At 46.0% G+C, this 12,952-nt stretch overlaps 1 protein-coding gene across 1 annotated transcript; it reads left to right on the plus strand.

Annotated features, from left to right (window-relative positions):
* Positions 1 to 45: 45 nt before the first annotated feature.
* WDR83OS (WD repeat domain 83 opposite strand) lies at positions 46 to 12,946 on the plus strand. Its single transcript, XM_010855489.1, has 4 exons — positions 46 to 155; positions 12,137 to 12,242; positions 12,616 to 12,713; positions 12,809 to 12,946. The coding sequence occupies exons 1-4, from the start codon at positions 106 to 108 to the stop codon at positions 12,873 to 12,875; spliced, it is 321 nt and encodes a 106-aa protein (XP_010853791.1). The 5' UTR covers positions 46 to 105; the 3' UTR covers positions 12,876 to 12,946.
* Positions 12,947 to 12,952: the final 6 nt, after the last annotated feature.

Here is a 12,952-nt window from a genome sequence, read left to right on the forward strand (position 1 = left end):
TCTAAAAACTATCCTGTGTTTCCAAGCTGGAAGCTGCCGGAAGCTGCCGGAAGCTGCCGGAAGCTGCGATTCCCGCAGCGGAAGAGGCGCGACTTCTGACTCGCTATGTCCGCGAACAATATGTCGGACCCACGGAGGCCCAACAAAGTGCTGAGGTGAGGCTCCTAGTTGTCATGGTGTTAAAAAAAGAAAAAAGTTCAGCTGTAAATTTAAACGATATAATTGGCTTTACCAAATGATCATAAATTGGACAACATCCCATCTAGCAAGTAGAGGGGAGCGCTAAAGAGCTATAGAAAGGAAAGTGTTATTTAAAGGCAGGACAAGGAAGTCATAAACAGGATGATTTCAGATTATATTAGTTTCCTTTTGGGGAGAAAAGGGTCTTATTAGGTGGGGGTTACCTCATTTTCCTTTTGAAGGATGGAGAGGGGAGAGAGCCCATGTGACAGACTGCCTCATTGGTGCTAACCAGAAAATTCGTGACTGACCGATTAAGACTGCATTTCCGGAGGAAGTTGAAGTTTCTATTAGGTTAGATATTAAGCCCCGATTTGGTAGCTTGGCCAAGTACAGATTTTTGGATCTGTGGTATTCTTTTTAACAAATCTTCTCTCTCTTCCCTCCTCCCCGCTCCCAATCAGAGTCTGTCTAACTGAGAGACGTGATCAAAACTTAAGGCATGAGCGCCACTCTCAGCTGCTACTCTGAGGTTCTCTCAGTTTTGTTCTTTTGCAGGCTATTCATAGTTAACCCCTGTGATAGTCACAGGTCCTTGCTGGCTTCAGGTTCACAGTCTCTGAGTTGGTTATTCTCTTGTTATTTTTCTGCTGTTCTAGTCATAGGGAGATCTTTTGCTTGATGATTAGTGGCTGTGATTATGCATTGAAAGCTTTTGAGAGAATACAGTGCATTCAGTTTAGTTGCTCAGTCGTGTCCAACCCTTTGTGAGCTCATGGATTGCAACACACCAGGCTTCCCTGTCCATCACCAACTCCCAGAGCTTGCTCAAACTCATGTCCATCCAGTTGGTGATGCCATCCAACTATCTCATCCTCTGTTGTCCCCTTCTCCTCCTGCCTTCAATCTTTCTCACCATCAGGGTCTTGTTCAATGAGTCAGTTCTCTGCATCAGGTGGCCAAAATATTGGAGTTTCAGCTTTAGCATCAGTCCTTCCAATGAATATTCAGGACTGATTTCCCTTAGGATGGACTGGTTGGATCTCCTTGCAGTCCAAGGGGCTGTCAAGAATCTTCTCCAACACCAGAGTTCAAAAGCATCAGTTCTTTGGCCCTCAGCTTTCTTTATGGTCCAACTCTCACATCCATACATGACTACTGGAAAAACGATGTATTTGACTAGAAGTCCAGTGTTCTTGCCTAGAGAATCCCAGGGACGGGGGAGCCTGGTGGGCTTCCGTCTATGGGATCGCACAGAGTCCGACACGACTGAAGTGACTTAGCAGCAGCAGCAGCAGCAAACCATTACTTTGCCAGACCTCTGTTGGCAAAGTAATGTCTCTGCTTTTTAATATGCTGCCTAATTCAGTGCATTAAGGAGATTATTATGATTATAATAAGCAGGATAATTAGCAATGTTTGGAGTGCACTTTGGAGCCATGCTCTCCAGGATTAAAACCAGGCAAAATCAAATACATGAAAGAGAGTTCCCACTGGAACTTCCCTGGTGGTGCGCTGGTTAGGACTTGGTGCTGCCAGTGCAGTGAGCAAGGGTTTAATCCCTGGTTTAGGGAAAAAAAGAAAAAAAAATTCCCCTTGAAGGAGTTACCTTCTTATGCCAGCTGGCTTGCTCAGTGATCTTATGTAATTGAGTTTCAGCTTCCCCAGGAGGAGTAATCCAGTGTAGCAGGTGGTGTTGACCACAGCATAGACACTCCTTGCTCAGCTAAAAGATAAACAAAGACTGTGTGTTAGTCGCTCAGTCGTGTCTGACTCTTTGCGACCCCATGGTCTGTCCATGGAATTCTCGAGGCAAGAATACTGGAATGGGTTGCCATTCTCTTCTCCAGGGGATCTTCCTGACCCAGGAATTGAACTGGGTCTCTTGCGTTGCAGGCAAATTCTTTACTGCCTGAGCTACCAGGTAAGCCCCTAATTAAGGGCTGTTCTGTTATAAAAGAACAACTGGCCAGAGAATCTAAGGATCTTTCTTGGGCTGATGGCCTTGCCAAAGGACACGAATCCTGAGTCATGAAATCCTTATCATTCTTTTTAACTTCATGATGTAAATCCAGGGGACTTGACCAATGAGGTGTCTTAGTTCCCTTGTGGAAAGTTAGGAGCCCAGTTTAGTAACCTAAGAGGCATTGCCCTCTGTGCACTGGCTGTCTAGGCATTCAGAGGCTAAAGGAGAATGATAACCATTATGGACAAAGACAGACCCTATCGGGGCACAGACCATTTCCATTAGGGGGGTACTGTTAATGGATTCATTCACAGGGATTACTGCAGTTACCCATTCAAGCCAGATGTCAGTCAGGTTTTCAGCACATTTGGGAATAGATTCTCCCAGCCTGAAATATGAAGTGTTGCTCCAAACACCTTGCCAAGATAGGTGCAGTTGGTGAGGTCTCTTAGTGAGTGGGGGCAGATCTGATCTAGATTATCATGAGAATGTGGGGTGCAAGTGCAGTGAGATTTACCAGTTAATTGTGTCTAATTGAGTATGTACGGTTATGATGGGAGAAAGGGAAAAACAAGGTATAGGTTGTTCTGGCTGTGAAAGTTGAATTGCATAAGAAACTTTCAGGGGGTTTGGTTGTAGTTTCCTGTGACATTGAGAATAGAAGGAAAAGCTGGTCACAAGGGGGACCAGGAGGTCTCTAGCATCATGAATAGATTGGAATTTTTTTGTTTTTGTTTTTGACTGTGCAGTGTGGTATGCGAGATCTTAGTTCCCTGGTCAGGGATCAAACCCACTGTTCCTTGCATTGGTAGTACAGAGTCTTAACCACTGGACTGCCAGGGAAGTCTCAGATTGGAATTTTTATTTATTTATTTATTTTTGGCTGTGCTGGGGGGTCTTTGTTGCTGTGTGGGCTTTTCTCTAGTTGCCACAAGTGGGGGCTCCTCTTGGTTGCAGTGCAAGGGCTTTTCATTGCAGTGACTTTTCCTGTTGCGGAGCACAGGCTCTAGGCATGCGGACTTCAGTAGTTGGGGTTCCTGGACTCTAGAGCCCAGGCTCATTAATTGTGGTCCATGGGCTTAGCTGCTCTGCGGCATGTGGAGATCTTCCTGGATCAGGGATTGGACCTGTGTGCCCTGCGTTGGCAGGCAGATTCTTTACCACTGAGCTACCAGGGAAGCCCCCAGATTGGAATATTTAATGACAAATCCAGCGGTCTGAAATCTTACTTTCCTCAGCAATGGCTGGGAGATAAGGGTGAGAACATCATCTTTCCAGGTGAAAACCATAGTAAAAAAAAGAAAAAGAAGAAGGGTTTCAGTCTAGTTAACATATGGTCTTGATCTGGTGTCTGGGACAGAAGCAGTCCACCTTGACGCCAGCTATTCTCTTCCTCATCAGTTTGATTCAGAGGTCTCCAGCATCTGTTTAGGACTGGATGTCTGACGGAGCTTTCCTTAGCTGTGGGATGTGTACCCACGGCTCAGTGCCTTCTCATTTTGCATCTTTGTCAGTGGTCAGGAGCACTTGGTAAGGTCCCTTCCCATGGGGCTTGAGGGCTGTTTTCCTCTGATGATGTTTTCAGAATACCCAGTCAGCAGGCTCCAGTCTGTGACCAACAGGATCCTTTGAGTTGGGATCTGGGAGGGCTTCTTAAACCTGTTAATGATAGCATAAGACGTGAAAGACTTATAGTAGCTGGTCCTATTAACGTTAGATAGCAAGGGATCAGCAGAAAGTTGTAGAGCAATGGACATTGGTCTACTGGTGACTGTTCCATGTGGAGTGAGTGTATGTTTTCATAGAGGGTACTGGCAACAGTTGGCATGGCCAGAGGCAATACCTTAGGCCAAGGGAGTTCAGTAGTTTAAGCAGTCTAGAGGTTTTCGAGGATCCCATTAGTTCTCTCTACCTTGCCTGATGATAAGTGAAAAGGAGAGTGATAATTCCAAGGAGTCTGCAAGGTTTTCATTAAGGCTTGTACGATTTGCCCAGTGAGGTGGGTGCCTCAGTCCCTGAAGACTATGGAAGGTAGACCCCAAGTTGGAACCACATCTTCTAACAGGTTCCTTGCCATTGTGAGGGCATTAGCCTTGTGGCGAGGGAAGACTTCAGCCCATTAGGAAAGCATGTGTAGAGTAACAAGAACGTACTGATAACCCATACTGGGTGGTGGTTGGATAAAGTCCAGCAGTAGGTGCTCAGAAGGTCCGGGGTGGGGAGGTCTGAGGCCTCTGGGAACACAGATGGTTCTTCCAGGATTGCAGGCCTGACAGGTCAAACATTGGTGGTAAACTGCTTTTGTGATTTTGTCTCCCCACCCATGTCTATTCGCATTTGAGTCATCTTAAAATGCACTGTGATGGGTGAAGGAATGCAAAAACTGAAAAATGAGATTTGTCAGGGAGCTGGGAAGAACCACGTGGCCATCTTGGGTTTCCCATAGCCTTGAATGTTTATCTAATTTACAACCATTGTTTGCCCATCTTAATTTCTCTGTTCAGGAACAGACTGATGTTACAAGGGCATCAAGATGGCCAGGGTCTGGCAATGAGAGGTCATGTTTTGCTGAGGCAGAATGGTCTTCATCCATCTGTATCATAATATTTATTTATTTTTCCTGCTCTGTAAACCAGATCTTAGTTCCCCAACCAGGGATTGAACCCAGGTCACCACAGAGAAAGTGCCGAGTCTTAACCACTGGGCCGCCAGGGAATTCTCAATGCCATGATATTTATAGATTCTGTTGCTGCTGTCTTTGCATGAAACGTAACTAGGGCATTTCCTGAACTCTGGTTCAGTCCTTTTAGTGTGAGTCTCAATTTTAATGACAGGTAATTTCTTACCTTCAGAAAGTAAGAGTAGTTTACTTGTTGCCTTTAAAAAAATTTTTTTTTTTTAATTTATATTTTTGGCTGCCCTGGCTCTTCTTGCTGCACGCAGGCTTTCTCTACTGCAGTGAGCAGAGGCTGCTCTCTGGTTGCTGTGCTCAGGTTCTTACTGTGGTGGCTTCTCTTGTTGCGGAGCATGGGCTCTAGAGCGTGGGCTCAGAGTTGTGGTGCACGGGCTTAGTTGCCCCACAGTATGTGGGATCTTCCAGGACCAGGGGTCCAACCCATGTCCCCTGCATTGGCAGGTGGATTCTTAACCACTGGATCATGAGGGAAGTCCCTATTGCCCATTTTTGATGGGGGCCCGAGAGGACTTCAGAAAACCCCTTTGTTTCCATAACATCTCCAAATCATGGATAATCCTAAAGGCATACTGATTCTTGGTAAAAATATTAACAGGCCCTCTGGTAAGGGCTTTTTGGGCCACTTTCATTTATGGGAAGTTTCCTTTTCAAGTAATTCATAATGGTTAGTAATAGCATAATCAGTTTGGGAACAAGGTGTCCCTTCTTATTTTCATTTTAGAGTATGGCCCATCAGCAAACAAGATTATATCAGGATGTTCTTACCTGACAGTTAAGGGGCTTATCTTTGTCAGTAGGGGTAGTGATGTAGCAAGTTAAAGGTGTTGCAACATTTAAGATGTTGCGTAAGTGGAGGAAGCAAAAGGATCTCATAGAAGGTTAATATGCTGGCAGAGACATATTGAGTCAATTCAGAGTTAAGAAGACCGGTTTTTTGTTTGTTTGCCTTTTTAATACATTTGGGAGATCAGGAGATGCCCCCTCTGCATATATATATATATTTATTTATTTATTTACTTACTTACTTACTTATTTGGCTATTCCAAGTCTTAGTTGCAGCATACAGGATCTTTTAGTTTTGGCATGTGGGATCTAGTTCCTTCCACAAGGATTGAACCCAAGCTGCTTGCAGTGGGCCCACAGAGTCGTACTGGACCACCAGAGAAGTCCCAAGAGTTAAGAAGATTTTGGACAGCGTGAGGAGTCTATAAATAAATGCTGTTACTTCAGATTAGATCTACTGAAGCTTCTACTAACTTTGTAGTTGCAGCTGTAACCCAAGACAGTTGGTATAGGCACTGGCAACTGAATCCAGTTAAATGTTGTGAGAAGAAAGAGGCTGTGTTTATTGCTATGCTCTTGTGTGAGCATTCCCAGGGCTTAGTTATTTCTTTCATGCACAAATAAAGTGAAAGGTCTTGAATAATTAGGTAGGTCTAGGGCTGGTGGTTCTTAAAGCACTTTTTTTACTCTTCAGAAAAGCCTACTTATGTATATCTTCCCTAGAAAGGGGCTCAGGGACTAGAAGTTGAGTAAGGTCATTGGGTGGGGAAATGAATAGGGAAAAATTAGGAGCCCGTAGTCTACAGTAGCCAATCAAGTCTAGAAATCCACACAGCTGTCACTTAGTTGTAGGCCTAGGAAATTCTTGGATTAGCCTGATCCTTGTTGGGTTCCTTCAGCACTAGGTAATGAACATTATCTACAGATAATTGTTAATTTTCCCTTGAAGAGTTTATGTTCCTTTTGTCAACTGAAATAATAACCAACCTATAATAAGAATTTTATCTGAGCCAAACGGAGGCCTATGGCCCAGGAAACATAGATTCAAAAGCACTTGAATTGTTTTGCCGGACTACAGTATGGCAGAGGCTTATTCAGGCAAAAACTGCAGTTACAGAACTTGTTTGTCAAGAATTATAATTGGAACTTCCCTGGTGGTCCAGTGGTTAAGACTGTGCTTCCACTGCAAGGGGCATGGGTTCTATCCCTGGTCAGGGAACTTCTGCATGCCTGCAGGTATGGTCAAAAAAAAAAAGGGGAATATGATTAGAGTCGGCAAGATATACGGGTGCTTGTTAAGCAAGGATTCGTTGGGGTCTGAAGATGTTGAGACCATAAGGTTGCAGTTAGCAGCTGCTAGCAGATACCGTCTTAAGAATAGCTGGTGGTGTGGTTAAATTTGATACAGTTCAGAAAATTCAAGTCCTCACTGATGCATTAACATGGCTACCCGGCTCCATTTGGATGCCTGAAGCACAGTTCTGTCTTGTCCAAACAAAGAACAAACATCAGACACAATGGGTACATTGCTTCAGGGTTTCAAGAGACAGATTAGCACATACACAGCAAGACAGCATGACCTTAGGTCAGGGAAGGGAACCTCATATTCAAAGGAATTGGTACATTGGTATTGTGGGGATAAGGTGAAAGAACATTTATCCCCTCTTCAAAGTGGACATTCTGCACAGTCTGATAACTGCACATTTTTTTTTTTTTTGGTCTAATGGTTAAAGCAGATGTCTGTCTGAGAGGCCACAAGACTGTCTATTCTAATGAACATAAAGTTTAAGCCCAGTCATGTCTTAGCTAGGATGACTTCTCCATACCACAGTATGAAAAGTTCTTCCATCACTTTTTAGCAGATAAATGGAATCTTTTATGGATGTGTCTTTGGTTACTGAGCACAGTAAGCAGTCATCCACCTGTTGTGAAAGAGCTCATTTCCTGGGGACTGGTGGGTCCTTACATCTTGACGGAGCACTTGGGAGAAATCTGAAGGGGCCTCAGTGAACCCTTGAGGCACGAGTGTCCAGGCTTACTGCTAATTGTTCCAAGTTAAGGCAGATGGACATCAGCTGTTGGAATCTATAGAGATACTGCAAAAGGCTGAAAAAGATCCACAACAGTGTTTTGAGCCTGCTGGAATTTATGACAAAATGGTGTTCCAGGTTTGGGACAACTGGGAAGGGGGAAATAACTTTGCTAATAACCCTTGAGTCCTGCTTGTTGTTTAGTTGCTCAGTCTGGTCCAACTCTTTGTAACCCCATGGACTGTAGCTTGCTAGACTTCTCTGTCCATGGGGTTTCCCAGGCAAGCATACTGGCTGCTAAGTCGCTTCAATCATGTCTGACTCTGTGCAACCCCATAGACGGCGGCCCACCAGGCTCCACTGTCCCTGGGATTCTCTAGGCAAGAACACTGGAGTGGGTTGCCATTTCCTTCTCCAATGCTTGAAAGTGAAAAGTGAAAGTGAAGTTGCTCAGTCATGTCCGACTCTTAGCGACCCCATGGGCTGCAGCCTACCAGGCTCCTCCGTCCATGGGATTTTCCAGGCAGGAGTACTGGAGTGGGGTGCCATTGCCTTCTCCAGGGGACTTTCCTGACCTAGGGATTGAACCTGTGTCTCCTGCTTTGCAGGTGAATTCTTTACTGCTGAGCCACCAGAAGCTCCTGAGGGAAGGGATAAATCAGGAGATTGGGACTGACACATACACGCTGGTATATATAAAATAGATAACTAAGAAGGACCTACTATGTAGCTCAGGAAATTCTACTCAGTGCTCTGTAAAGACCTATATGGGAAAAGAATCAAAAGAAGAGTGGCTATATGAACATGTATAACTGATTCACTTTGCTGGACACCTGAAATAACACAGCATTGTAAATCAACTATACTCCCTATAAAAATTAAAAAACAAAAGAAACTTTCCCCTGGGGCTGGAGTGGGGGGAGGCTCTTAAGTTATGGACAAGTCACCATCCTCACCCATTAGGTTTCCAGACTGGCAGGATCTGCATGTTGTGGTGGCTTCTATAGGGCGTGCCTAATTAGCCCTGGGACATTAGGTCTTCTCTTGTGGGTGTGCGGCTTTGTGTGGCTTTAGGCTTCAGAGGATATTGATGTAATTGAGGGAGAGGTTTAGTTATGTGTCTCTGAATCTTTATAAGCTCTGTATTTTTTATTCTTGCAATGTCAATATTAGAAATAACGCACAGAGGATTTCCCTGGTGGTCCAGGATTTCGATTCCTGGTCCAGGAAGATCCCGAATGCCGCAGGGCAACTAAACCCGTGCACTGCAACTACCGAGCTGGAGCTCTAGAGCCTGCGCTCTGCAACAAGAGAAGCCACCGACACTAGAGTAGTCCTAGCTTGCCGCAACTAGAGAAAGCCCGTGCGCAGCAGTGTAGATTTGGTGCAGCCCAAAAGAAAGAAAGAAAGTACCCAGAGATTTTGAGACACCTCAATTAAATTCAGGGACTTTTGTTGGAATTCTTCCTCTCCGTCAAGGACAGATTGTAAGAACATAAAAGATCTGGTTCACGTTGGTCAGGAAATTTTAAGGTGAAGTCCCCATTGGAAACAAAATGTCTTAGCCCTTTTAACTTAGAAAGGAGAGCTCTACCTAAATAGATCGACTGGGGCTACGTCACATAGTGAAAAAAGAATGTTTTTCAGTCAGAAGTCCCCCAGTCATTTGTACTGGTTGAGGTAGAAATTCTCTCTGAACTTTTGTTAGATTCTTCCAGTTAGGAAACCTCTTTTTCACTCTGAGGGAGTTGTCATCCTAAGGGAATGGGGTGAAAACATAGCTCCAGACTGCATGGAGATCAAATCAGTCAATCCTAAAGAAAATCAACCCTGAATATTCATTGGAAGGACTGTTGCTGAAGCTCCATTCCTTTGGCCACCTGATGCAAAGAGCCAGCTCATTGGAAAAGACCCTGATGCTGGGAAAGATTGAAGGCAAAAGGAGAAGGGGGTGGCAGAGGATGAGATGGTTGGATAGCATCACCCACTCAATGGACGTGGATTTGAGTAAACTGGGTGATAGTGAAGGACAGGTGAGCCTGGTATGCTGTAGTCCATGAGATCACGAGGAGTCAGACACGACTTAGTGACTGAACAACATCTCAGGAAAACACGTGAGTCTCAGCACATAGCTTGGCTGTGAGGGACCAAAGGAAGGCCTGCAATCTTGAGAATTCCTGCTGAAGAGGGAACAAGCGGTGTTAGGCAGGTGCATTCAGAGAGAAGGTCTGACAGAGTCACAGAACTGAACAACAATAAGTATCATCGAGAATTTGATAAGGTTTCCCATTAGATTTAATTTTATTTTCCCCTTGGCTGTTTAAGGGGATTACAGATAACAGCTTACCAGAGAATCCCTCGGAATACCGAGGAGACAGATATGGGGGCAAGTTGATTACATTTGAGACATTGGTCCTTGGGCCAGCGTTTTGTTGGCGGACCCCTAGGAGGGCATTATTTTAGCTCTCTGGTCTTGGAGCTGTTGTAACTGTAAGACCAACAACTTGGAGAATTTTTGCTTGTAGTCTTACTCTAAGGTCATTTCAAAGTGCTCAGCTGTGGTCATTGGCTCCATCAGCCTGGTGGTCTCCTATCCTCTCTTCTGTATTTTTATCAATCCACTAATCTCAGGAGATAATCTGTGAGCAAACAGGGCCACTAGAGCAGGTTAGGTGACTATCACATGGAACCGAAGCACCATAGGAGGAGGGCTTCCAAGCAAGTGTCTTAAAGTCGGTCAGATTCACCTTTCTTTGTTTTGCATGTTTGAATAACAGACCAGTCAGTAGGGGTAGGGAAGATTCTAGGAACGGTTTATAAAAGGTCTGTTGCTTTTTAAAAATTTTATTTATTTATGGTTGTGTTGGGTCTTCGTTGCTTTGTGCAGGCTTTCACTAGTTGCAGCGAGCAGGGGCTGCTCTATGCGGACTTCTCATTGCAGTGGCTTCCCTTGTTGCGGAGCACAGGCTCTAGGCATATGGGCTTCCGCAGTTGCAGCACACAGGCTTGGTAGTTGCAGCTCGTAGGCTCTAGAGTTCGGGCTCAGAGGTTGTGGTGCACAGGTTAGTTGCTCCACAGCACGTGGAATCTTCCCAGACCAAAGATGGAACCCGTGTTCTTTGCATTGACGGGTGGGTTCTTACCCACTGCCCTATCAGGGAAGTACAGTTGCTGTTTTGCAAGCTTTGTCTGGTTGAGGATTTTTTTTTTTTTGGCTATGCCCCATGGAATGCAGGCTGTTAGTTCGCCAACCAGGGATAGAACCTGAGACCCCTGCAGTGGAAGCTTGGAGACTTAAACCACTGGACCGCCAGGGAAGTCCTGAAACCCTCACTTTCAAGGGCAGTCTTGTCTCAGGGAAACCTTCCCCATGACAGCCATAGTAATTCTAGGTTGTTTTTAGTCATACTTTGCCATTTTTGTAGATATTTACAGCTTCTGAGATTATAGTTCTTGGTCATAAAAATAAGCAGGTGTGCCAATGGGTAGACTCATTAAAGGACATGGTGGGGTCAGAGATGCTCCCATCTCTCTTGGCTGGCCTTTATCTACACAAAGGAAGACAGACAGACATGAATACTGTAACACTGCAGCCATAACCAGTTACTGTGGCCTGGCCAAGAAAAAGGCCCTGTGCACACCATCACTGACTGCCTACGTGGAACCTGGGGCTGGAGAAAGGCTTGAACCAGGAGTAGATCCTACATGGGGACTGTGGGCTGATTCCAAACAAATGGGGAACTGCAGACCAAACCGCCAGCACGTCCCAACAAGGAATCTGGGAACAGAACCAAGGGCCTAGGGTTTCCAGCCAAATGAGGAACTGTAGTCAGAACCACCAGCAGCTCCCAACATGGAACTAGTGATTCCAGACAAATGGGGAACTGGCTGGAAAGCCAGTTAGGTCGGGAGCATGACACAAAGAGAGCAGAGCTCAGAACTGAGAGGAACTTACCCATGGCCTCCAGATCCAGCGAGAAAGACCGTGAACTCAGAAGGGGATTCATGGTACCCCTCCTTGTGTTCCTTGTTATCCCTGAATGTCAGAGGTTCACTTTGGATCCGGTTGCTGCTACCAAATCTCTTGAAAAACAAAATTCACCTGAGTAAATTCTAAAGGTCTAATTGGCTTTATTGAAGGATTCATGAATCAGGCAACATCTTGTCTAACAAGTAGAGGGGAGCCTTAAAGGCCTATAGAAACGGAAAGGTTTTTAAAGGTAGGGCAAGGAAGTCATAAACAGAAAAAAGGATGATTACAATGTCAGAGACTACATTTCTGGAGGAGGCTGACGCTCCATTCAGGCTAGGTAGTAAGCCCCAGTTTAGTGGCATGGCCTAGCATAAATGACTCCATTTTGGACCTGTGGTTTTATTTTTAACAATGGGGATGGGTCTCAGATTGTGGGTTGGAGGCCCAGGGAAGCATCTGCCCACCCTAGGGGTAGAAGTCGAGTGCCCCTGACCCTGAGCCTGCCGCAGGTACAAGCCCCCACCGAGCGAGTGTAACCCAGCCCTGGATGATCCGACACCAGACTACATGAACCTGCTCGGCATGATCTTCAGCATGTGCGGCCTCATGCTCAAGGTGGGCAGGGCTCGGGTGATGCTAAGTGGAGAAAGCCAGAGCTGTCGTGAAGCCAGAGGTCCGGGTCAGGATGGGCACATTGGATGTTGGTCTGAGGCTTTAAGGCAACTTGGTGAGGTCCTTAGGGTGATGGGGGATGTCAAGGGCTAGGCTTCTTAGGCCTGAGGGGACATGGTGGGGTCAGAGATGCAGTTCAGGGAGTAGGACCAGAACTTGGGTACCTGAGGTTAGCTTTGGGAGGCTGAGACTGAGGGACTCCTGGGGATCAAGGCTGGAGCTGCAACAGGTGAAACTGGGATTAGAACCGGTGGGAGAATGGCTCATTGGGGTGCCTCTCACTGACCTAACCCATCTGTCCACCCACCTCTTCCAGCTGAAGTGGTGTGCTTGGGTCGCTGTCTACTGCTCCTTCATCAGCTTTGCCAACTCCCGGAGCTCTGAGGATACGAAGCAGATGATGAGTAGCTTCATGTGAGGCTGGGTCTGGGGAGGGAGGGACTCCTGGGGGAGGGGTGGGAGCCCCCCCCGCCTCTCCATCCTGGACTGACACCTCTCTCCCATCTCAGGCTGTCCATCTCTGCCGTGGTGATGTCATATCTGCAGAACCCTCAGCCCATGACGCCCCCCTGGTGATGTCAGCCTAGAGGGGTCACGTCCTGGGCCTCTCTAGCCACCTTGCCCTAGGCCTCACCTGTGGCTGCTCAGCCTCC

Source organism: Bison bison, unplaced genomic scaffold, assembly GCF_000754665.1.
Source record: "Bison bison bison isolate TAMUID 2011002044 unplaced genomic scaffold, Bison_UMD1.0 scf7180017864365, whole genome shotgun sequence".
Classification (NCBI taxonomy): Eukaryota; Metazoa; Chordata; class Mammalia; order Artiodactyla; family Bovidae; genus Bison; species Bison bison.

Bases quoted from the DNA above. Each gene is read 5' to 3' on its own strand.
- WDR83OS (XM_010855489.1), top strand. From the start codon at position 106: ATGTCCGCGAACAATATGTCGGACCCACGGAGGCCCAACAAAGTGCTG. The intron at 156-12,136 runs GTGAGGCTCCTA...AGCCTGCCGCAG, and splicing joins AGGCCCAACAAAGTGCTGAG to GTACAAGCCCCCACCGAGCG. The intron at 12,243-12,615 runs GTGGGCAGGGCT...CACCTCTTCCAG, and splicing joins TGTGCGGCCTCATGCTCAAG to CTGAAGTGGTGTGCTTGGGT.